Source organism: Gavia stellata, chromosome 6 (genome assembly GCF_030936135.1).
Source record: "Gavia stellata isolate bGavSte3 chromosome 6, bGavSte3.hap2, whole genome shotgun sequence".
In the NCBI taxonomy this organism is placed as follows: domain Eukaryota; kingdom Metazoa; phylum Chordata; class Aves; order Gaviiformes; family Gaviidae; genus Gavia; species Gavia stellata.
This window is the reverse complement of record NC_082599.1, coordinates 23,412,955-23,438,708: the sequence shown is the minus strand read 5'-3', so window position 1 is coordinate 23,438,708 and position 25,754 is coordinate 23,412,955. Positions and strand designations below refer to the sequence as shown.

The following is a 25,754-nucleotide window of genomic DNA, read 5'->3' as shown; positions in this document are numbered from 1 at the left end:
GCTGCAGCTTTGGCTGTGTGCAAGGGCTGGAGGAGTTCACCGCCCTTTGTGCCTTTGCTAATCACGATGCCAGCATCTGTTTACCCTTCTATAAAATGGAATAGCACCACACAGGATGCTGTGAGCCTTAGGGAAATAAGACACTTTTGAGATCCTGGGTGGAAAGTGTAAGAACTTGGTGTCAGCTCCGTTTTCATTTCATAGTTTGCACCTGCATTTTTATCCAGACTCTCTGTCATTGTCATCCGTCTGTGAGCACTGGTAAGCGCCTCTTCAACCTTCCCTGTTATTTGCATTGCAAGGGCAAGTTAGAAAATACTGCCTCTTGCAAGCCCAAACATTCAGCGCGATCTCCCAACCCCCAAAATGACTCAGTGGATCCAAGCCTCCTCCCTGCTGCGTAAACAGGGGGTACCAGCAAGGACAGGCAGGATGCTTACATCCACCGACTCGTACTTGTACTTGGAGCCAACGCTGGCACAAAACACTGCTGCACCTCACTCCAAGGGGGAACGGGCTTCTGGGCTGCATGACCGTGGGTGGCGGGGAGGGGGGCCCAGCGCCAGGGCCCACCGCGGGCACCAAACCGGGCGGGTCCCCGCAGGGAGCCAGCGGGGCAGTGCTCTCCTCCCGGGCCGCTCGCCCGGCCTGCCGGGGCACCCCGGGCTCCGAAGTCCCCGCCGCCCTCGCAGCCGGTCAGCTCTCCCGCCTCCCCGGGGCCGGGCCGCGGCGGGGAAGTCCCGCCCCAAGCGCGGCGGGCTGCCAGCCGCGGGGCCCTGCGGTGGCCGGCGGGGTTGTCGTACTGCCGGCGGAGAGTCCTGCCCGCGGGGTGAGCGGGTGAGCGCGTGAGCGAGCGGGTGAGCGCGTGAGCGGGCGGACGGGAACGGCGGGGCCCCAGGGCGCGTCTCCTCAGCCCGCCGAGCCACTCCACGTCCTCCCACGGCCCAGACCCGTCCCGAGCTCGCCTTTAATGCCCTCGGCCCGACAAGCGCCCGGGCCGGTAAACTTCGCCGGAGTTGAAGGGCGAGAGTTGCTTCCGCCCCTTCCGCTGCTGGCCCGGGAGGGCCTAAGGCGGGGAGGGCGGGAAGCGGCGGCCGCGGCTGACGGCTGCGCGTCGAGGTTCTGCAGGGCTGAGGCCGCGCCGGGAGGCGGCGGCCCGAGGCGGGCGGGCCAACGCTTCGTGGCTCGGAGCGCAGGCCCGGGTGCCGGGGCTTAGGGGGCCGCGGCTCCGCGCGGACAAGGGCGCTGAGGCGGGGCCGGGCCCGCCCGAGTGCAGCCGCGGCGGAGGGGGCCGCTGGCGTGAGAGGGGGAACGGCGGCGGGAACGCGGGAAGAGGCCGTGGCCGGGACAGCGGCGCTGGGGCGGGCAGGGCTCCGGCAGGGAGACCCGCAGCAAGTCTGGAGCTTGAGGTGATGAACACCTCCTCCTTTCTGGAAAAGCGTTTCACTGGTTCAGATGATAGTTATCAGCAGAGTAACCCCCCAGCTCAGGCGGGCGTCACTGTGTGAGTGCAGCTATGCTGCTATTATTAGTGCTGGTATTTAATATTTGTACAGTCATAACAAGTTAAATATTGGAACTACATCCTGTCTAGTACTCCTCTCCCATCAGTCCCTGAGGGTGGCTTTGTGCAGGAACAAATGCCTCAATCCAAAACTGGGACCTTCAAAGCCTGCCTTCAGCTGCCATTCCATCTGGAAGCACCCGCAGCCCTCTGCAAGATGCTTCCAGAGTTGGTTAAGCTTGACAAGGCTCAACAGCAAAGCTCCAGACTTGCCTGCGAGCCCTGTTGGGATCCAGACACCATGCATTTTCTCAGTGGCCTGAGCTGTGCTGCCCTTTACAGAAGGCAGTTGCAGCAGACACCCTGCTTTCTCTTCCCCTTGCACCAGTTTGGTGAGCTGCAGAGAGGAGTGCTGCTTCTGAGTGAGGGAGGTTCGGGTCCCCTCTGGAAAGGGGTTCAGCGCTGTAGCCAAGCCACTGCCCAACAGTGGCCTTGGGTGTTTGGCAGCCCCTCTGCAGCAGGTCTTGCGTTGTGGTGACGTGGTCCCGAGTTGAAGTACACAAGTCCTGTTGGTGAGGAACTCAGACGAGCATCTTCTGACGTAGCAAGTACATGAATATATATGATCTCTAAGAAACTTGTAGATATAGTTATTTTTTTAGGCATTTCTGTTGTTAAGGATGGTATCTTCTGTATGCTAGAGGCTTGTGATAACTCTTGAATGAAACAGATTTTAGCTGGAGGTCACTTGCTTTTGGAAAGTTGTGCTTTGCTTGTCTGGAATTCCCCTGTGCTTTATACTGGATATATTATTTGACGTCCTCTGTCGTAATATGTTCCGTAGTGTTTAAAGGTTGTTGCCTTCTTTCTGCTGAGGGCTGTGTTTCAGTGATGTGTGAAGCGATGCTTGTAATAGGTAGTTTTGTTACCATTTTATGAGGTACTTTGGGAATGTTATATGAAAGACTACATAAGTGTCATTTATTATTATGAATGCCTCTCATGTTTTGGAATTTAACAGATGTAATATTTGCCATCATATCACCATCATCACATTCGTTTTTGTAGTTGTAATCAAAGGTGGCAACAGTGGCATTCAGATGCTCAGTTACATTTCATACAGGTGACCAGTGCTAACTTACTAAATTAAGGCATGGCGGAGCAGTACCAAGTGTCACTGCTTCCCTCTGTGGTTAGGGAGCCATCAGCTTGCTCCTTACGTATAAAAATCAGTATATAGTGAAGCATGTGGCACCAACAAGTTCTGTGTTTATTAAAGCACTGTTTCTCTGAACATTCTGTGGATTTTATTTCTTATTTCACTTGATGCAGATCTAAAATATTTTTTCTGTCTTTCAAAACCTGAAATACTGAACAAGGTTCATTTTTTAGTAAGCTGAAACCAAGACTTCTTAAGGTTTCATGAAAACAGAGAAAGGAGACTTATGCTTGCATCAGACTGTCCACCTGTCTGGTAGGGGGAGGATTAGAAATCCATCTAGGTTGTGGAAACCTAAGGTTCAAGTCCCTGGTTTGATTCAGAGCAGTTTTGAACGTAGGTCTTCTGTGTTTCCGGAGAATGTACAAGTCATTGCATTACCAACTGTATTGGAAGGCAAAGGGAGTGTCCCAGCCCCCTAGTTCTGAACAGAAATTTCATCTTTTTCTCAAAACTGGTAGGGTAGGTTTTTTTGCTTTAAAATCATTTTCTGGTCACAAATTAAAAAGCTTCCTCAGAATTTTCTAAGCAGTGGCCATGTCTTTGATTTGATATTAATATATATATGTGGGTAATAATCCAAGAAAGGCATTTTATCCTAGCAATGGCTGGGATATGTTTCAGAAGTATTTAACTACTTGGATAAGAAGAAGAAAGTAAGAAGAAAGACCACAGAATCACAGAATGATAGGGGTTAGAAGGGGCCTCTGGAGATCATCTAGTACAACCCTCCCTTGCCAGGGCAGGTTCACCTAGAGCAGGTTGAACAGGAATGCGTCCAGGAGAGTTTTGAATATCTCCAGAGAAGGAGACTCCACAACCTCTCTGGGCAGCCTGTTCCAGTGCTCTGCCACCCTCAAAGTAAACAAGTTCCTCCTCATGTTTAGATGGAACTTCCTATGATCAAGTTTGTGCCCGTTACCTCTCGTCCTGCCACTGGGCACCACTGAAAAAAGACTGGCCCCATCTTCCTGGCACCCACCCCGTAAGTATTTATAAGCATTCATAAGATCCCCCCTCAGTCTTCTCTTCTCCAGACTAAAAAGACCCAAATCCCTCAGCCTTTCCTCATAAGAAAGGTGTTCCAGTCTCCTCATCATCTTTGTAGCCCTTTGCTGTACGCTCTCCAGCAGCTCCCTGTCCTTCTTGAACCGGGGAGCCCAGAACTGGACACAGTACTCCAGCTGTGGCCTCACCAGGGCAGAGTAGAGGGGGAAGATAACCTCCCTCAACCTGCTAGCCACACTCTTCTTGATGCACCCCAGGATGCCATTGGCCTTCTTGGCCACACGGGCACATTGCTGGCTCGTGGTCATCCTGTTGTCCACCAGGACTCCTGGGTCACTTTCCACAGAGCTGCTTTCCAGCAGGTCAGCCCCTAACCTGTACTGATGCATGGGGTTATTCTGCCCCAGGTGCAGTACCCTGCACTTGCCATTGTTGAATTTCATAAGGTTCCTCTCTGCCCAACTCTCCAGCCTGTCCAGGTCATGCTGAATGGCAGTGCAGCCTTCCCGTGTGTCAGCCGCTCCTCCCAGTTTTATGTCATCAGCAAACTTGCTGAGGGCACACTCTATCCCTTCATCCAAATCATTGATGAATATATTGAACAGGACTGGACCCAGTACTGACCCCTGGGGAACACCACTTGTTACAGACCTCCAACTAGACTCTGTGCCACTAATCACAACCCTCTGAGCTCTATCTATCCAGCCAGTTTTCAATCCACCCCACTGTCCGTTCATCTAACCCACCCTTCCTAAGCTTGCCTGTGAGGATGATGTGGGAGATGGTGTCGAAAGCCTTGCTGAAGTCAAGGTAGAAAACATCCACTGCCCTCCCCTCATCTATCCATCCAGTCGTGCCATTGTAGAAGTCTATCAGATTGGTCAGACATGACTTCCCCTTGGTGAATCCATGTTGACTACTTCTGATAACCTTCTTTTCCTCCAGATGCTTTGAGATGACACGCAGAATGAGCTGCTCCATCATCTATCCAGGAATGGAGGTGAGGCTGACTGGCCTGTAGTTTCTTGGGTCTTCCTTCTTGCCCTTTTTGAAGACTGGCGTGACCACCACCACCACCATCTCTTGTATGACAGCTTTAAGTAAATCACAGTTTTTCAGTCGGATCTCAGAAACATGTAGGATCACTCTTCTCAAAGATATTCTGAAACCTTAGTTTTGCACAGAGCCAAAGCCACAGGATTTTTGTTGTGAATGAGGGAGGACCCTCTTTTCTGTGGATGAGGGAGAACGAAAGAAGAACGGTATGTTACCTGCTGAGGTATTCTCTCTTATTCTGCTCTTTCAGGATCTCACCTCTTACCTCAAAGTGTAAAAGGAGAATTGTTTTATCCCACAGTTGTCTTTGCCCTGTCCTGACTCTCTGTAGTGACGACTAAATGAAAGGAATTTTACTCTTTCTTTGCTGTGATTTGCGTACCTTCTGGCAGATCGGTCATTTTCAGATAGGTCTGGAAATGTTCAACTGGTCTTACTGCTCGAACTCTTGAGGATTGTAAACTTTATTTCAGGACTTTGCTCTGTGTTACTTACTTTAGACTGGGTAGTGAAGATTTTAAAAAACCCAGACAATTTATAGTTTCAGGACAAAGATACTGAGTTTGTATCTTCTTTCAGAAATACTGTGAGATCACATTCTGCGGTACAAAAAGGCAAAACAGTGGCAGGGTTCTGTGTCCAGTTCTTGTTAAGACTTACGATTCAGCAATACCTGGAAAGAAAGCAGAAGGATATGCAGACCTGACATTCTCGTCAGCTTGTGTGTGTTGGTTGTTCCTGCTGTTTCACTATTGTACCCAGCTGTGGGTAAGAACTTAGAACCAGGAGTTGTATGAGCAAGAGGTCCTTGCCTTTGACCACTGACAAAGCATGCAGACTTTATAGAGACAGTCCCTAAGTTAAAAGCTACTGTTTAAGTTGCACCCATCAGCTTTACGCTTCCATTTGGCTCACATTAACTTTTCTTTTGTGGGCTAGTTTCTCATTAGAGCAGAAGTGGACTTTGAGAGGAGCATACGGCTTCCATTTCCTGACACAGCCATAGCAGAGCAGTCACAGTTGAAACTGTGAAGGCTTTTCCTGGGTTATTTTTTTCCAGTGGGTCTTCAGATTGATTGCAGGTTTTGGGATACAGTTGTTTGTAGTACTGGGAAACTGAATTTAGTTCCATGTGTCTAAACCCATCGCTCACTATTAAAGTAGTTTTCTGGAAGTCCCTGCTTTCCCCAGTTGCTGCAGTCTGTGATCTTGAATGAGGCACTAAACCCCATCTCCACTGTGTGTGGCTTCATAGGCCTCAGTGAATCAGTGACTGCTAAGTTCTGCCACAAACCTGACCTTGGGGTTCATTCATCTGAAATTTCTAGCTAGTGATGTCCAGTCTTGGCCAGGAGGTAGTAATGAACACTGCACTTCCATTGCATAGATAAGTGTGGTGAGAAGGATGATGTCTGTTCTTTGGTGTCTTTGACCTCCATCCCTTTTCTCTTTAGCTCTGCATATAAAGATCCGTAGACTGATTTGGTGTGGTTCTTGGTGATGGTGCTGCACAAGTGAGTGATAATGCTCCATCCAGCATGCTTACTGAAATGTTTAAACTCATGTGAAAATATTTAAGTGTATGTGACCTTGAATAGAGAGAAAACCAATTAAAGTCAGTGAGAATAACAGTAAGAGTAGAGTTATGCTTAAGTTTCAAATTTGAAATTTAGAGCAAATGAAGACAGGACAGGACACGCATTTCTGAAGAGCACAGACTTTTCCTGTATCATGTTGTCCTAGCAAGAAAGAGAGTGTGTGCTTGTAGCCCAGCACCCATGAGAAGCAAATATGATTCTGTTTAGGCTTAAGAATACAAATGCATGCATCAGCATACAGGACTCAGCCCATATTTGCATATAGCATAATGTGACTTCAGTCCTGAGTTTTGGCCTAAAACCGCTATGTGTGCATGTAAAATATAATTAATGTAATGTTGGACCCTAGGGGAGAATTTTTATCTGACCTTTTATCAGGAGTAATTTTGGAAGCTGCCCAGAATGTAAAATCCCCTGAAGTTCTTCTAAAGGAGATGTTGATGAAAAAACAGTTATGGGGACGTTAGTCTCAGATTTTTCTGAGGAAGAGAAACTTCAGTGTGACTTTGCTTGAAGAAGCCTAGGTTTTGAGACTGTTGTGTGCACAGAAATAAGGTAAAATAAAAGTCTGATTCTGTTGTGCTTGCAATAACTGAACTGTAACCGAATTGAAAAAAGAGTGTGCAAAGTATTACATACTAAGTGGCTTAAACTCTGCTTCTGGGCCAAATCACTGTACTCATGCATACATGGTCATGCGCAGGTCACATGTGCTTGCTTTGATCCCAAAGGTATGGCCATACTGTGAAATTGATATGAGAGGCTGCACTTTGTTCTGGTGTGGCTGTTCGGCTGTAAGGAAGAGACCTGTTTTATGTATGTCCGGCTCAAAGCCTAGCTAGAGCAAGAATGTGACCCTCAAACCATGAGAAGCTGGAAGGTCTGTCTGTCTGCCACTAGATGAGCAGTGGAGGGACTACACAGTGAAAATTTTCACTTACCCTTTCAGGTGAACATTTAAAAGCTGTGCCTCTCATTTGCCCTGTTCCTTTCCCCAAAGTGTGCTTTTTGGAGGTTCTGAGGGCAGCGAATCAATATATTGGTCTTTTACGTATGTGTAATAGTGTTTAAATTTCTCTTACAATTTAAGGGACTTAGCTTTTATGTTGTAGAACATTGCCAGTGTCACTCAATCAATGTAACTGCTGTGGTGTGTGTCCATGATATTTTGCTGGGACTTCTGCTTATCGTTGTAGGATTATGTAAGGCTTGGCTAAAGTTCCCCTGACTTTTTTCATAGCATGTATTGTAACTTAATATAAAGTCTTACTTCCAGTATCCCTTCTCACTTCTGTAGTGTAAAAGCTTTTTGATTGCTCAAAGCATATATAGAAAATCTAGTGTTTCTTTTAGCTTGGCTTCTTAAGGAAATTTATGTTTATGAATGGTTTTGGGACCAGAGCTAGGTCTTTGAAGGCCACTGCATTAACCCACTAGTTCTGAGTATCTCCAGAACAGTGTGTTTCAGGAAAAAAAGGCGGCAAGGTAGGGATAGGTGATGGTTTTTAAGCATTTCCCCCAAGAGTTCTCTAGGTTTTGAATCTGTTGGTCAATTTCTACCCAGTTGAGAGAGTACAGATATCTGAAACTGTGAGATTCTTATTTGCTCCATGAAAATATAGCAACCCAAAGATGGGAAACTGCAGGTGCCCCATTAAAGGTAGAGCTGCAACATATGCTCGTATGGGGTTATACAGGAGTTCTTGTAGGAGAGAGGCACTGTAAGTGTTCCCCTCCTCTCTGAGAGGAGCTTTAGTCAAGGCATAAAAAATCTCTTGTGTGACATCAATCTTAGGACACAAAGCCTTGCCTCAGTGTTGATGCTCATGGAAGTACTAGAGTGCCATACATATGCAGTTTGACTGAGAACTAGGAGGAAGCCAGCACTATACATCCAGTGTCCTTGTCCCCTTAGTACACTTCTGCACTAGGCAAGGGGCCATACTATGAAAAGCTGTCATGATACTTGGCTGGGTTTTTTTTAATTAACAGAGTATGAAGGTACTGAAAAAAGAAAACACTGACTCTGAATAGACAAGATTATTTTCTTTGGCTCATTTTTCTGAGTTGGCCTGAAGTTCAGCAAATCATGATAATCTCGGAGCTCCAGTTTGGGAGAAGAAAAAGACCAATGTCATTTCTGATCAATGTCAATTCTGAAGACAGGGAAGAATAAATATGATTGTAGTGAGAATAATTTGCATCTCCTTCAGAGACGCACATGTGCTGTTTCTGCAGAAGAGACAGGAGTTTGCCCAGAAACCTGAATTTTTTCATGGTACTTTTACTCCATTTCCAAATTCTGTTTCTTGGGCAAAATAGCCCAAAAGTAGTTTGAGATGTGCTGTTATCTTGCGTAACACAGAGACAACTAGCGGTGCTGTGAGAGTGCCCATGTAGGAGTATGGCATCGCAGGATGGACACCTTTGCAGACATTGATGCAGAGGGAATTGCTGGGCTAAATGACAGGTAAGCCTGTATCTGTCCTTCTGAAGCAGATGCAAGTTCACTCCTACTGCTGCTCTCACCCAGCCAGTTGTGGTGAACTCTGCTCCACAGCCCCTTGTAGCTGCACTTCCCTGAGGCATGGGAAAAAAACCATGCCTTTTGAAGCTAGTGTATGAGGGAGAGCTGGGTTTCAGGCGTGTTTCTCCTGCAATTAGCGCTTGTGAATAAATTTTTGAAGAAGGTAAAGTAGATCTGGCACCCATCTGTCAGAGAAGTTAGAAAACTTGCTTGTTTGGTGGGGAAGAGGAAGAACCGTGCTGTCAGCATTGAGTTCCTTCCACCCCTAAACCTCTACAGAGTTGGCAGAAACATGGGGGAAGAGAGGAAGAAGTTAAATTTTTAAATTCTTCCTGACATAGTCTACATGTGTTGTCTTACCCTCTGCCTCTCCTCTTCCTTTGTCTTGCTAACTTTTTCCCTTGTTGCAAAATGTTTACATGTGGGGAATGGTGAGATAACACAGCATAGACTAGCTAATGGTAATTTACTACAGATGTGTCATATATTTCTAATTTGGGGCTTTTCCATGCTCTGTAGAGGTTGCTCACAGTAGAATTGAATGCCTAAAGCATTTACTCCATCTGTAAATATATAGCGAACCTGTGCTATGTCACATTTCCCAGGACTGCACAGTTATAAAGGAAAGACCCACTTACAATGCTCTTGATGCAGCCAGGGCAGCCCTTGTTTCTAAATGGCAGCTGTGTTTAACTTTTTCTGAATATAATAAATACCTATTGAGCCATTCTTTTTGCTTTTTTGTAAATTTTGTGTCACAGCAATCTGGATTTAGTTTCGCTGTAATCTCACATTGTAATGTAATGGCAATAAAATGATTCCCATACAAGTCTAGAGAGAATCTGTGTTAATACCATTAAAATGTGCTTACCGAATCAAAACAAATGTGGCATTAGCATGTGAAAACTGCGTTTATGCGATTATAATGTTTCAACAATGTGAGATTACTGTAGGAAGCAACTAATCCAAACCTAGAGAGACTCCCATTACAAGACCATTAAAATGACACAATGACTGAAGCGTAAGTTTCAGATGGGAAAAGTGAAAACATAAATCTTGTCATCAGTATTCAGGCAAAACATCTATTGAACTGACTGGAGTTTTTACCAGAGTCAGGAATGCAGTACCATGACCTTTTAGCAGCAAGTCTCTTTTCTCTTAACAATACCTCTAGGAAAAATATTTACTTCACCAATATTTAATAGTTGGCTAATGGTGAGAGTCATATTTTATGCACTATATACAATTGGTGGTTGTAAAGATTTGTCCAGAGTATATTACAGAAATGTTAAGGTATTGTTTCAAGGCTGTTGTGAAATAATAAAAGTTTTGGTTATATCTTAAAGCAATTCTCATTTTCTTTTTATCTGAATATGTAATTTTCAGGAAATACCATTTGTTTGTCTGTTTATACAGCACTAGAGCAGAGAAGCCTTGTTCTATGCAGGAGCATCTTGGCGAAACCACAGCATAAATTAGTGATTTCCAAAACCAAAATACCTCTTATTGCCAGATAAGAGTCTACCTGTTTATCTTTTGTCATAGGAATCGGCACCTTTCCCCCTCCCCTCAGACTGGGTTAAGATTCAGTAAATATAATTCACACATCTTATGCAGGACCATCTAAAATATACTTGTCCTGTCCAGGATTGTTTCTTGGCTCCCTCCGTAGTCCATGGAAAGAGGCCAATATTACAAAAAGTGACTTGTCCTGTTCTATACAAACATTCAAAATAGGTTGGAGTTGCCTATGGATATGTCTTTACATCTCCACTATGAAAATGGTCTAGATGATTATTCTGTAGAAGACATATATCATTTTACATGGCTAAATGAGGTGATATGAATTCAGTTCTTGGTGTATGAAAGAAGCAGCTTTCTCAGCAGAAATGTCTGTGTAAAACATGGCATGCAAGTCATTAGTAAAACACACGAACATTGATATCTGTAGTAATGTATACATGATTAAATTAAGCAGCAGTCCTTATTCCATTTAAAAGCTGTTTGCACCTAAAATCTGTTTTAAAGACACTAATTAAATTCTGGTTCCATCAAGTGACTCTTATTAGGAATAATGTATCATTATAGCATAATCAGGGCACGCTGTCTGTGTAAATGACAGTAGGGAAGATACCAGGACAGTGGTTTTAAAAATAATTCCAGTCACAGGTTGTTGGCTCTTTATTTTTCATAATTTTTTTATTAAAAGGAGTGGGTTTCTAAAACTCTGTTAGTAAGCAGGCACAGACATTAATATTAATCATATTTTTCATGCAGATAAAATTAGGCCTACTTTAAATGCTGTTTGTGTCAGTTTCCATTTTTGTGATGCTTCTTATATTTATAAAAATCCTTGGCCTCAATCAAAAGGTTTAATAGTAGGCATTGGTTCTGTAAATGTGTACATGTGCTATAATCTGAATTCTAGAGTCTAAAAATCAACAGTTTGGTATCTGCTACAAGAGAAACCTGGCACTGGAACTGGTAATTTTATATGTTTCCTGCTGTTATAAATCAGAAGACGACAGCCTCGGGCTATAAGAAGATCTCACACACGCAACCATAGGTCTTTGCAGTGGTCAGGCCAGATTAATTGAGGGTAATCTAAATTAACTGTGTTGGAAAGGAATTAGTGGGAACAAATGTCGAAAGTCAACTTTTTATCAAAGTAGTAATCTGAAAGTGAGCAAAAATTCACATTCAATTAAAGTGGCCTTTTTGAGTAACTGCACTATTAAATAACTAAAAAATTGAAGTGGAAAATTGTTAAGGAAACAGACTGTAATCACTTTGTGTCAAGTTTTATCAAAAGAACTTCAATACTTACACATTTAATTATATAAAAAAATATTTCACAGAATCACTAAGGTTGAAAAAGACCTGTAAGATCATCAAGTCCAACCATCAACCCACTACCACCATGCCCACTAAACCATGTCCCGCAATGGCATGTCCACACGTTCCTTGAATACCTCCAGTGAGGGTGACATAAACTAACATCCTAACTTAATAAATGGATTTGAAAGTTGGCAATGAATGTGGGGAACAGAAGTGTGTCTCCAATGCAGAGAGTAGTTATCACTCTTTATGTTCTCGGGGTTTTACTGAATACCAAAATGTAGATATTTAAGTCAAGAAAAAAAAAAAAAAGAAGGAAAAAATAAGCAAAAGTAATGCAATTATCTTAGAATTATCTTAGTCTCTTTGCTGTGCATAAAAGAATGACTCAGATCATTGAACTTTCTCCAAAATAGTGGGTTGCTGTATAGAGCACCAGCTTTGTTCAAGGATAGACTTAATGACTGGATTGGACAAGTTAATTGAATTGCAGCCAGCAGCAGTTTCTGTCTAAGACAGGTATTTTGCTTTTAATTATTTGCTCAAGAATAATATTTTCTGAAATCATGCACTTCTTAATTTATTTGGCAAAGAATAAATCATTATACTAATCAACCAGCAGTCTGTTCTATGAGAGTAATTATTCTTCTGCCTTCTCAAACAAGTCAACACACTAGTCTAGAAACGAAATTCATAAAAGAACAGTTCTTCCTAAGTCTGCTCTTACACAAGGCAGGCAAACATAGTCAGTCCTTTCTCTTCCTTACGGATGGCCAAGTTTTCATATTAAAATAACTGCCAGCACTACAGACTTCACTAGGCAGGTGATACCTGCCTTTTGCAGGGGCTGGGTCACTTTCATACATTGGTACTCTGACAATGACTGCTTCTCGTGAGATGAAAGTATCCCCAAAGAGAGCTCGATGTTCTTGTGCCCTTTGATGTGTAGAGTTCAGTGCCCTTCAGATTTCAGTTTTTCTGTCATCCTGGTAGATTAACTTCAGCAGTTAAAAGGAAAGTGTCCTCTGAGGGCTTCACCAGTAACAGAACTGTGTTTATGGTATTTTTCACTAAAAGGGAGACAGAAATGGGAAGGACCTCTCTCTTTAATCAATAATGCATGCTCTAGTTAGTCCTGTCCTCTGGACATGATTAAACATGTATTTTGTTTCATAACTGATGATTTTGGTTGACTAGGGATTATAACTATGTATCCTCAAGCCTTTGCAACTAGCATCAGGAAGATCTAACATGAACTGGGTAGTCAGCTATGTTTAATGTTAATATGGAACGTAAATGAAAAAGATTACCCTCACCCCCAAAAGAAAAAAATACCCCAAAATCCCAATGGGGAGAGCTGCAGCTAATTCTAACCTGTAGTGAGTCAGGCCAAGCTTGCACAGCGCAGATACCTTTGACATGAACCAACTGCAGGCAGTAGCCTCAATGTGTATCTTTGTCACCACTCATTTGAAGTTTTGAGAAATAACATTGTTTTGTTCATGTTAAAGACGAAGAAAAAAGTCTCTTAGAGGCTGAGCCATATAAATTGTTAGGGTAAGGTCTGTTCTTAATTGGTAAAATATTTGGCCAATGAAGCTGATGGGAAAAGCACTTTTGCTTCTGCCCTGCTTGTTGGGGGCCATGCTGTATCTTTACCGACTGTTGTCAGCTTTGGAGGAGTTGTCCTGGGCTGTTTCAGACATCCACAGCACAGCTGGCAGGAGAACCTGGGCCTTTGTTGAAATCTAAGGAGCAGCTGATTACCTCTGTCCCGGCATTCCTCATACAGAGGGACACACAAGGTGCCCAAACATAGACAGCTTCCTTGGCATGCGAGGGGGATAGTGAGTCTTGAAGGACACAGATAAATAAAGTGAACGTACCAGTGTGCTGGTTTTGGCTGGGGTAGAGTTAATTTTCTTCCTAGTAGCTAGTATGGGGCTGCGGTTTGGATTTGCACTGGAAACAGTGTTGATAAAGCAGGGATGTTTTAGTTACTGCTGAGCAGTGCTTACACAGAGTCAAGGCCTTTTCTGCTTCTCACCCCACCCCACCAGCGAGTAGGCTGGGGGTGCACAAGAAGTTGGGAGGGGACACAGCTGGGACAGCTGACCCCAACTGATGAAAGGGATATTCTATACCACGTGATGTCATGCTCAGCATATAAAGCTGGGGGAAGAAGAAGGAAGGGGTTGACATTCAGAGTGATGGCATTTGTCTTCCCAAGTAACCGTTACGTGTGATGGAGCCCGGCTTTCCTGGAGACGGTTCAACACCTGCCTGCTGATGGGATGGAGTGAATGAATTCCTTGCTTTGCTTTGCTTTGCTTGTGTGCGTGGTGTTTGCTTTACCTATTAAACTGTCTTTATCTCAACCCACGAGTTTTCTCATTTTTACTTTTCCGATTCTCTCCCCCATCCTACCAGGGGGGAGCGAGTGAGCGACTGTGTGGTGCTTAGTTGCTGGCTGGGGTTAAACCATGACAACCAGTAAGGAGTACTCAGCCTTGGTGCCAAGTATGTTCACCTGGTGGCTCAAGCTGACAAAATTTGACAGCTGCTGAAGAGCAGAGAATCCTAAATGAACATACAGTGGTTGTTATTAAATAGGAAACATTTATCTTAATGTGATACGGACTATAGCATAATAAATGATGATTTCCCTGTACTGGAATGTGGTATTTTTACATTGCTAGAGTACTGATACAAGCGCACTCGAGTAAAATAAATGCTTTGTTTTTCATATTGACCACTCTACTGGAAACAGCGTTTGAAAACTTTCCAGCAAACACACACAGCATGTACGTACGTGCATGAGAGAGAGGAGGGAATTCAGAAATTTTGTAAGAAATGTTTGCTCCATCTGAAATGCTTTTGTTTCCTTTCTTCTTCCTTCCCAGACTCCCATTTTTTTCCTTTTGCTGAAGAAAAATGCCTTCCTTGGGAGGGAAAGCACAGACTGTCTTGGGCCCTGTGGATCCGGACCATCTTGGCTATACGTTGACTCATGAACACTTGGCTATGAACTACAGCAGCTGTTTTTGTCCACCTTCTCCAGGCCAAGAGCCTCTGTCTGATGGGCCCATTGAGATGAAGAACTTGTTTTGGATTAAGCAAAATCCTTACAGCCATAAAGAAAACCTTCTTTTGTATCAGGAAACAGATGCTGTGAAGGAGGAGCTGTTGCATTTTAAAGCAGCAGGTGGTGGGACGATTGTGGAAAACACAACCACAGGAATTGGTCGGGATATGAATACTTTGAAGAAACTCGCTGAAGAAACTGGAGTCCATATTATTGCTGGGGCTGGGTTTTATGTGGATTCCACTCATTCTTCTCAAACACAGGCCATGACAGTGGAGCAAGTAAGTCTTAACCATTGCTTTGGAGTCTCTCTCCTATGGATTATCCCTGGGTGAGTCAAGTTGGAGAGAAGTTCCAGCAAAATAGATGAAATCTAGAAGTTCTCAACGTGAAAAACTTGGGAACAGCGTTACTCCTTGTGTGTTACAGCTGGACCCACACTACGTGTGTGTGCTGGGATTATCTGTCAGCATTTCCAATTCTTAAGCTCTGTTTTCTCTCAGGGATTTGTTATAATGCAACAGTAAAAGGAAAGTAAGTACTTCATGTGTGGGCATTTGGTACCACACCAATTATCCTGTTCTTTTTACAATTTTTAAGGAAGGAGTATATCCTGTCTGCCTCTTTTTTCTCTTTTTCTGGCTAATTGCTTCTCAATGAGATCACCCAGAATTCTTGTAAAAAGCATAAATAGTTGCAATATTTACAGGACAGTTGTAAATCATTGTTCTGCTGAGGCTGGCTGTTATATCTCTCTTCTCTACCATTTGTCCAGACTTTTCAGGGCAGATTCAACATCAAATTGTTTGTATGGTGCCTAAGACAATAGGTTAATAATGACCAAGGTCCCCAGATATTCCTATAATAACAAATATTCATTCATTTTTTATTAAGAAAATGTGATGATAGGGAGAAGAGGGAAGGGAACTCTCCAAGGCAGGAGGCTGTGAATGCGGATGAACAGAGCTGAGAAATTTTTTTAAACATCTGTCACAGTTTACAAATGAGTCAAATTAATTTTAAAAATCAATGGCCAAAACTTGAGCGGATGTAAAGTGATGCAGCGCTGCCAACCACACTGGACCCAAGCTGACCTAAGCTGTACAGAACAGTACTAGTTTTTCTAAATATTCTTGTATCGCTTGAAATTTGATACAAATAGATTTCTTGGGGCAAAGGTTTCCCTTCTGTATTTGGTGGACTGCTGAACACCCACAGATGTCCTGTACTCAGCAGGTAATAAATACTTAATCCAATCCAGAAGACAGCTGGTTACTTAGAAAGGGTTGTGCAGTGACTGATCCATGATAATGAATGGTTGCTCATTTGCCAGTGAATTTGACCTGATAATATGTTTTCTGATTAGGCAAAGACAATTTGAATATTTTCTTGCCAGCCTTAGCTGAGCTATTTAGTGACACAAGGATGTTGTTGCAGGAGAGATGCTCTTCAGGAGAGGAGTGAATTCTGTATCATAGGATGAAGTGTTGGGCGGAAACCTGCTGTAAATTGCAATAGCTTGGACTAACTTTTGCATGTAGATCGAGTATTTGCCAATATGTTGTATGAGGCGATTGAAAAGACAAGGTGTGGAGTAAGAATAAGTTACAGATTTATTTGAAAATGTGGCTTTTCAGTTTCCTGGATTTGCTTGCAAACCTTCCTTCTTCCTTTGTTTGCTTTATTCTTCCTTAAAATAATTATTTCCCTAACATTCAGGGCCAGAGAATTAGAAGGTCATCATCAGTGCCATTTTATGCTCTCAATTCTGAATGTATTCTTTAAGATATATGGCCTATTCTGGAAAAGAAAAACTAAAGCTTTTGTAACAAACTGATCTTATTCTGAGATTCTGATTTTTGTATTTTAAAAGCAAGCTAATTTTGACCCTGTAAGTTTGTCAGCAGAGCTTTGTTCTTGTAGTTCTGAAGTCAGCGGAGCTCCTGTCATTTTACGTTGGCATTCCCACGAGCAGGATTTGCCTTAAACCTGTCTCTTCAGGATCTTTGCCAGAGTTTCTTGCTTCCCTATCTGTATGACAAGGTTTCCTTATTCTCTGAGCCCTTGTTTCACAAGAAATTGTTTCTGGAGCCAGTTCAGGAGTGTGAGGCACAGGTTTCGTGATAAACTTTTTTTTAAAAGAAAAATTAGTCTCAGCCTAAATCAGTATTCAAATTATATGTAGACCAGCTTTCCTGGCAAACCTGGGCAACTCTGTCAATGGATACTGTTAAACTGGCTTGCCTCTCTGTTTATTTTGGTCTTAGTGGATGGTTAGCATAACACTAGTTGACAGAAATCAGCTTTTAACTGCAGCGTTTTCACACACCCAACTGTTAATTAAATAAGTTCAGAAAGACCTCGGGAGTATAACTAGCACAGTATCCATAGGCCAAGTTTGATGCTATTTAATACAAACAGTATTAATATCCAAAAATCTCATTTTCCTGTTCTATAGCTTACAGGCATTATTGTTGATGAGATACTCAATGGAGCAGATGGAACTAACATCAAGTGTGGTGTGGTGGGAGAAATAGGTTGCTCCTGGCCTTTGACTGAGAGTGAACACAGAGTGCTTCAAGCAACAGCGCACGCTCAGTCACAGCTTGGGTGCCCAGTTATCATCCATCCTGGCAGGAGCAGCGATGCACCTTTCCAGATTATCCGCATTCTGCAGGAAGCTGGGGCTGATACTTCAAAGACAGTCATGTCTCACCTCGACAGGTAAGCAGACTATTCTGATGTCCTTCTGGCAGTGTTGCCACAACCTGCTGGGGTTTGGGGGAACTACTCTGCAAATAGCTAGATTTCTGTTGTGTGCTGGGATCACAACATGAAGAATTATTTTCAAGTTTACTGACTTAAAAATATGAAACTGCTTATATAGAGCTTGATCAGCTTCCAGCACTTCAGTCAGGATCAGCTTTTAGGTTCACACTGGTAAAGAGATTTAGGGATTTTTAACACTCTCTTTGAAGGTGTGGGGGCAAGATCGGGAATAACTGTAGCCACATTTTAAAAAGTGGTTATTCCATTAATTCACATCCCTGCACAAATCATTGCATTTACAAAGCATTGGACATTGAGCAACTCTCACCAAATCGGTGGGAAGCTGCTGGGCTTCCAGCATTTTTGAAAACCGGGTCACTCTTAAGGCCCTGACCAAAATCTCTCAGATACTAATGGAGAACTCCTCGATTTGGCTGGATGCTGGATCAAAGCAGAAGCCAGATCTTTTCAGTTCTGCTACCAGACAGAAGAAATACTGCTTAAAAAGAAAATGGTTGGGTTTTGGATAGTTCTTAGCATAGACCAGAGAGCTAACTTTTAGTTTCCTTGAGAGCAAAATCCAGGAACCCCACATCAGACATAGAGAGGAACTGGGGTGCTTTTCTCTCTCCAGTGTAGAAACACAGCCTCTATTACCAAATCAGTTTTGTGTGACCTTGTACTACTCATGGTGTGCTGGAAAATGTCCAAGCATTGATTAGTTTGGCCAGTTGCTGAATAATGGAGACTGCGTGTGGTCTTATGATTCTCAGCAATTGGATTGTTTACCCTCAATGTGAGTGTAATACAGGCAAGAGCACTGTGCTCCAAATTTCTAACAGTTATAGGCTCTAAGGGCTTGCAAATCAGGCTACAGGTGTTTTGTATTCACACAGAGCTCAATGTTTTACTTGGGGATTTTAGGAGGATAAAAGTCACTGCCACAAAATTTTATTTTATATTTGATAATATATAAATGATATGGGCTTTCTTTATGTATTTACCTGCATTCCATTGTATCTATAGCTATATTTTTTTCTCATTTTTAAAGAAAAAATGATCACTTAAATCTTTCTGTGAAAGAGGACTGAGCGAGCTGCAGGTGTCACTACTTACATAGCCATTTTGATACAACATAAACATCCAGTTATGGTTTATTGCCTTTATACGCTGGTGTAAATCATTGAATTCAGTGATTTATTGGTGGAAAATAAGCAATATAAGTAGGAAAACAGTCAAGACAGAGGTGCAGTTTCACTAACAGCCGCTGATGCACAATATGACATTTCCTTATACTCCTCTTATCATTACTTTCACACATTCAGGTTGGCACTTGCTATAACGGAGACTCTAAATGACTGTGAAGCTTGGCTTTGCAATGTGCATTTAACATTTTAAGTGTCTTCCAGTGGGAAGAATCCATGTGGGAGCATCTCAGTCCCTTAAATGTGAGATAAATTTGTACATAGCTCCATATTTCATGTCTGCTTTTGACATAGACAGAATGGTAGTTTTCAGGTGGATTTACAGTCAAACGATAGAACTAAAATGCTGGCTACCATATTTTGCAGTTTAGCACCTTAGAACAAAAGGTAGCAAGTGTCCATAGTGAAACTATAGTGTAGATAAAGGCTGGGAAGCAAAAGCTATTGAGTCCTGGCTTTGGTCATTTATTAGAGATCAAGTTTATAAAGGTTTCTTGGTGGAAATCAACATTCATTCACTTGAGTAGCTTTTGTTAGCAGATTCACAGCGACTGTTATGAATGCCCATTTGATAATGGTTTGGTGGGTGTCCCTCCATTGATTTATGGATGAGATCGAAACTACAGGATGCTTCCCTGTGTCCCATCTCCTTTTAAATGCGTTCAGGGCTGCTCAGGAACACATGTTGCCCAAATACCTAATTTCAGCACAGAGATTAGCGATTTGAGTTGGGAACTGTTGCTGCTGCTACATGTGTGTAGCTTACAAGGGGACCCAATGGCTGATGGAATTAAGCTCTCCTGCTCTTTGTTGGGACAGAGCACCCAAAAGCACAACACTAACAGTAGTTTTCAAAAGAAATTGTGCTGACCGTGATTTTGAAATATATTGTTGGGTGGTTTTTGCCACCTGCACAGGGATGAGTACTCAGCTACTGTATCCCTGTGAACTGGGCAGGGCTGGATCTAAAATGACCCATTCTCTTGCTCTGCACTTTGAAAACTCATTTGGTAATAAATGTTCAGTCGCTGTAAACTGTAACTTTTATTTAAAAATAACATTTTTTATTAATTACAGTTGACAAGTCTTAGACTCCTGCTGATGGCAGGCTTGTTTGAACACGGGTTTTCTCTCTCTCAACCCATCTGTTCCTCCTGCTTTATCCTGTAGTTAAGTCATAATATTGAAATTATGACATCAGTCATTTCCATAGCAACAGACTGTGATGCAATTGTATAGGGTAAAATTACTTTGTGACATCAATATCTGCAATAATAAAAGAAAATTAAACTACTGCCCTTTTGGTTAACTATGCTGTTCTTGAGAAAACTGGTTTTTTCCTTAAATGAAAAAAATGGTGTTGTGGTTATAAAGATAAATTTATAGTGTATCATTTGAGTGGTTTTGTTTTCCTTTGGATAGCTTATGCTCTTGGTAAAAGTGTTTCAAAGAAAAAAAAATATTCCAGAGAGCTCTTATTTCAGTTGCCATTCTTTTCTGAATGAGTGATGGGTTTTAGTAGCTTTGTTCCTTCACTTTTCAAATCTGCTGCAAAGCCCATATCCCAGGTACTCACAGTGCCATTAAATATTTTGGTGAGAGCGTTTCCTTGAGGCGTTCTGGCCAGATCCCAGTGCAAACAATGATATATTGCTGTTCTAATGACAATCTAGAAACATCACTGTGCAGAAAAAAAACTAAAGACAAAGTTGTGTGTTACCGGTGTGTGATGGATGAAACAAGCCCTGGATGTAGCTGTCTCCTGTAACTCTTTTGGGAAAGTAAATCTGTCTTGTGTAAGTAATTCATTGTCTTTTTTTAAAACGTCACTATGAATTAACCTCCTCCTTAAATGTCCTTCCTTGTTAGGTTGTCTGTTGAGAGGGTTAGTGATATCAAAAGTAAGTAACTTTACTGTTTCCATTTAAAGATTATGATAAATGTTTTCATTATTTCATGGGAGAAGAGTTGCTTTTGTTTTGTTTTTTTAAATGCATGAAGTCCCAGATGAATGTGAGAAAGACAATGCTGTGCATCAGCTTAAGGTGCACGTGTCAAACAGGAGTCCTGTTTTTCACAGGGGTGAATTAAATCCTAGATGGTTGGTTTTGTTCCTTGCAAGTAGGAAGTTGCAAAATAACTGTCCTCGTACCATGAGATTTTTTTTGTGTCTGTTACAATGCTGACTTTGGTTATGTATGTTCTGCAGGACTATATTTGATACAAAGAAACTTCTGGAATTTGCTAAACTGGGGTGCTATTTAGAGTATGACCTATTTGGTACAGAATTTCTTCACTACCAGTTCCACCCTGATATTGACATGCCGAGCGACAATGAAAGAATTGCAAGGTATCTGCTTCCATGCTGTTTAAGCTATAGCATTGCCATTGACAAATGAATATTGTTGGTACTTGTTTCAAGGGTATCACAGAGTAATTCTGTTTGCTATTCAAAATTGTCTTTTTTTGTACTAAAATAACAATAATGATAATTTTTTTTCTGCTCCTGCCACATCTTTAGGGCAGCATGTATAATTTCTTCTGTCTGCAAAGGAAGATGTAGAATCATAGTGTTGTAGAAAGTTACTTGAGAAAAGGATCAAAAGCTTTTTTAACTTCATTCTCATTCCTAACTCTGTGCTGATTTGGTTGAATTTTATCATTTACTGCATTTATATAGACTGTAAAAAGAAAAGGCTGGAGATACTGGATTTATGTTAGGGTTTGGCTTTTGTTTGAAGCATAGTATTGGAACCTTAGTGCTGCTACTAAGCATCATCTGAGCCTGTTATATCTCCTCACGAATGCACTAACCAAGCAAAATTCATTGGTTTTCTTGGATGGATTTGATCCGTGCTTCTGTCCTGAAAACGAAGCTTTTGTTCTTCCAAGCACTTTATCACCTCTCCTCCCTCTCTCCTTTTGCTCTTTTTCTCTTTTGGAGGATGAGATTCCTGTCTTCTCAGAAATCCCATGCTCCTCATACTCACGATGTGAAAATACTGGCCCCACTGGCACGATACGTCTTACCTGCTTCTCATCAGCACATGCAGTCTCAGCTCAGCTGCACAGCAAATCTGTTGTGCTGTGCTAACACAATGTATTGCGAAGGAGATGCATTCCTTGCAGGAACTGTCTGAGACAGGTAGGGTCAGCTGGGAATGGGCTTCTCACTCTGTTCAGAGGTGTGATCCTCCTGTGCTATTTGTCCACAGTGTTCGTGTGCAGTGAAGTGGCAGGTTTCTGAGGGGTGGGGTGCCATCCTGCCTGTGTGTTTTTTCCTTCCAGGGTCAGAAACAATTCTTTTCTTCTCTTTGATGAGAAAGATTGTATGATCCCTGATCACTAATGAAGTAACTTTCTAGCTTTCACTTGTATTTCAGACATAGCTTCCCTGACCCTCATTTGTCAGATTAGACTAAAGACTTTTTTTCTCTGTTTTCAAGCTGTTCTCTTCTTAAGAAGGTGCTGTGGTTACTATTCCACTTACTGCCAAGCATTTGCTGCTGCTTTTCACACTAGAAATCGTTTCTCTCTCTTAAAAGGGCTATCAGTCTTGCACTCAGTATTTTAAACTGTTGCTGTGAATCTGCAGGTTTCACATTTAGAATGGGTAAAGTTGCTCACCTCCCCTGTGCCTCCTCCCTTCTCCTGTGCCATGGGGAGGTCAGCGTGTACAGAAGCACCGTGAGGAATATGTGTAGAGGAATGGACTATGCCTTGGGTAACAAGTGCTTGTTCAACCGTGGCAAAGTTTTCACTCCATCCATGATACTTGCTCAGCCACCAATGTCTCTCCTGAAACTCTCTGGCATTTGAGTATTTCTTGCAGCAGGCCATTTATAGGAAGAAAATACAAAAAGTTTGGCTTCTCATTGTATGGTGTGAATATGTGCACTTGAGTTAGAAGTACCATTAAATGGATTTTGTTGGGCTTTTGATGCATCCACACTGGACGTAAAATGGCAGTGGCAATCTCCTTGGGTATTTTTTTTGTCAAACAGCACCAGAGAGGTGGAAATCAAATTGACCTTTAAATGTGTTGATGAAAATACTAAATGGAAAATATATGTTCAGGTCTTGTCTATTCAAAACATAAACTTCTGTAGTCGTGCCATATGTACTTAAATACAGTTTAACTGTGTATGTACTTAAGCATTTTTGCTGCAATCTGCTGCCAATGCAAGTAAAAAACTGAATTTTTCAAGGACAGTTTTTCTTTGAGTCAGAAACAAGTACTAACTAAACTTACAGGAATGAGCAAAAAGCAGCAATGAATATGGAATATAAAGGCCCGTATGTCTCTCCAGCCCATGAAATGAGTCCAAATATGAAAGAAGATGATTCTAAGATGTTTGGTCAGCAATGAACTTAGTCCATCCAGTGTCATTGCTCTCATTCTTTGGTTGGCTTGTGGTCTCCCTGTATTTCAGGCTGGAGAAAATACTTGTGATGTTGTAATTCTACAGTGTACATAGTGTTGTGCACCATATGGCAGTATTTATGGTGGTTTTATGAAAGATGCTAATTTTTTATCAAATTCTATCTTACTTGCCCTCTTCCTGCTGCCCATATTGATTTGATCCAGCTACATGTATGTCCTCATAACTAATTGTAATAAAAACTGACAGTAAGGGCTTTCAGATATAGTGTGGTTACTTACAAAACTAGTATTTGCTTTCTTGCTGATCAAAGCACAGTCAGGAAGATAAGAATTAGAATTTCACAGCACTGGCAAATGATGGAATTGGGTGCCTTCATGAGGAACAAGTGCTTTCCAGGTCTGGTCTATTCGTCTCTGCCACTTTAGTGCTGCAATCCACTGCCAAATAAAACTGAAGTTTAGTGGGAAACTTAGCAGTCATGCAATACAGACACTCACTGAATAAATTCTAAAAAATTAGCTGAGCAAGGGATGAAGGTTCCCAGTGTGAAATGTGGAACAGAAGGACTGGTTGTAGCAGACTCGTTACAAGGGAATGACCAAAATGATTACTTCTTTTTCCAAGCTGACTTCTTGTGGTTTTGCCAAGTCTGTTTAGCAGGGCTGCTGTATTAACTCCTCTTATTTCCTGGCATGTGCTAGCACTGTGCAATGCCTGTCTTTTTTATCTTCTTTAATGAACATCTTTGAAACATGTTTGGATGATAACTGTCTACATGGAGTATGATGCTGACAAGTTAAAGTTTTTATTACCCTGGTTGGCTAAATGGGTATTAACTAAAGATGTGAAAGTATTTACAGGCTTCTTAAAGGACCTGGTCCTTAACAAATGTAGTGGGACTAGCTTTGTGACAGCAGCAAGAACTAAACCCATGAATCGATCGTGCTGAAGAGTTTATGTAGGAAATTATTACTTACTCCTGTAGATAAAACCTGTGTCCCATGCTCGGTGATGCTGAAGTTCTTGAATTCCTCAAGGGACTTAATGGGACTGGGAATGCAGTTGTGTGCCAGCTGGAAAGAGTTATCCTTGTCCACTTTGAGATGTGTGGTGGTATGTTTTCAGAGGTGTTTTTTTTTTTCATTCAATAAAATAAGTGTTTTCATTTCAATTAAATATTACATATATGTCTTCTGAGTACCTAAAAATAAGCGCATTCAGTTACAATACACTCCAGCAGTCCAGTAATGTAAAAGATTTAAATCCTGCTCAGTTCTGTGCTGTTGCAGAGTGAGAACCTTTCACCAATGGGTATGCTTTTTACTTTTGCAGGATTCGTGTGCTGATCAATGAAGGCTATGAAGACAGAATTCTGATTGCTCATGATGTGCACACTAAGAATCGGTTGATGAAATATGGAGGTCATGGATATTCACATATCCTTAAAAATATAGTTCCTAAAATGCTAATTAGAGGCATATCCCAAGATAAAATTGATAAAATACTCCTAGCAAATCCAAAGCAGTGGTTGACTTTTAAGTAGGAATAATGAATAAATAGTCCTATTTTATAGGGAAACTTGATAAAATTCAGATTTGTTTCAGGAGTGCAGTCATTTTAAAATCCTTTCAGAGAAACTGGAAGTTATTAATTAGATGCGAACAAACTGATTATGACTTTTATTTTTAATTAGAACAACAAAATTATATATTCTCTCTGCATTTTCTCCCTTTTAAAAGTCTGTTTATGAATGATTTACTGGATATGAGCGTACCTGCAAAAGCTTTTCAATTGAAATTTTAAAATAATTATTTCTAGAGAGTAATCTAATACTATTATTAAAAGTTACCCAAAAATATTTTTGAAGATGCATCATCTGGACTTTGAAGGAAATTACAGTTTTCAATTAAATTCCCCTTCTCTGGCGGGTGATTTTAATCTTTGTAATATTGACAATCTTCTAATTATCCTTATATTCTTTAAATGATGCTTGATAAAAGGTCTGGGATTTTTAAATAGCTTCCATAGACAACAGAAGGCAAAAGAAATCTCAAGTAATTCTAAAAAGATATTGTTTCTTTCTAGTTTAACAACTTACTTATTTTTAACTGAAAGTGTAAAAAATACATGGAAAAATAAATTTTTGAATAAAGCAATTTGATGACCTCTTAAACTATGTGTGGTATTATTACAGATGTCTTCTTTTAATTGAAATAATTTTTTATCCTGAACCTTTGGAATCCCACAGCAATCATGAAAAATCACGCAGACCAGCTTCTTTTTGTAAGGATGTAACACCAGAAGTCAAAATATATTACATAATACAGTTTTAATGAGTTGCAATAGTTATAACAAAGGTTGTGATATAAGTTTTTACAAATCAGTATCTCAAGATATGATGAAAAAGGAAGAAATGTTTGCCTTATATGTGTTTTTCACATAAAGTGTGCTCTTTGTCTAACTTTAACCAGGGCAGGTGATTAATCCGAAAAATGGTCTTATCCAGTAGCAGTGGTAGCCTGATTTCAAAAGCTTCTTCAAATTTGACCATATGCATCTT

General features: G+C 41.6%; 1 protein-coding gene across 1 annotated transcript; it reads left to right on the top strand.

Moving 5' to 3' along the window:
- Window positions 1–796: 796 nt before the first annotated feature.
- On the top strand, window positions 797–25,341 carry PTER (phosphotriesterase related). The gene is made up of 5 exons (XM_059818867.1): window positions 797–829; window positions 14,654–15,116; window positions 17,294–17,559; window positions 21,019–21,159; window positions 24,527–25,341. The coding sequence occupies exons 2-5, from the start codon at window positions 14,685–14,687 to the stop codon at window positions 24,735–24,737; spliced, it is 1,050 nt and encodes a 349-aa protein (XP_059674850.1). The 5' UTR covers window positions 797–829; window positions 14,654–14,684; the 3' UTR covers window positions 24,738–25,341.
- The last annotated feature ends 413 nt before the right edge of the window (window positions 25,342–25,754 follow it).

Excerpts from the sequence above, each read along its gene's own strand:
- PTER (XM_059818867.1), top strand. The coding sequence starts at position 14,685 with ATGCCTTCCTTGGGAGGGAAAGCACAGACTGTCTTGGGCCCTGTGGAT. Across the intron at positions 17,560-21,018 it reads GTCATGTCTCACCTCGACAG|GACTATATTTGATACAAAGA; the intron begins GTAAGCAGACTA and ends TATGTTCTGCAG. Across the intron at positions 21,160-24,526 it reads GACAATGAAAGAATTGCAAG|GATTCGTGTGCTGATCAATG; the intron begins GTATCTGCTTCC and ends TTACTTTTGCAG.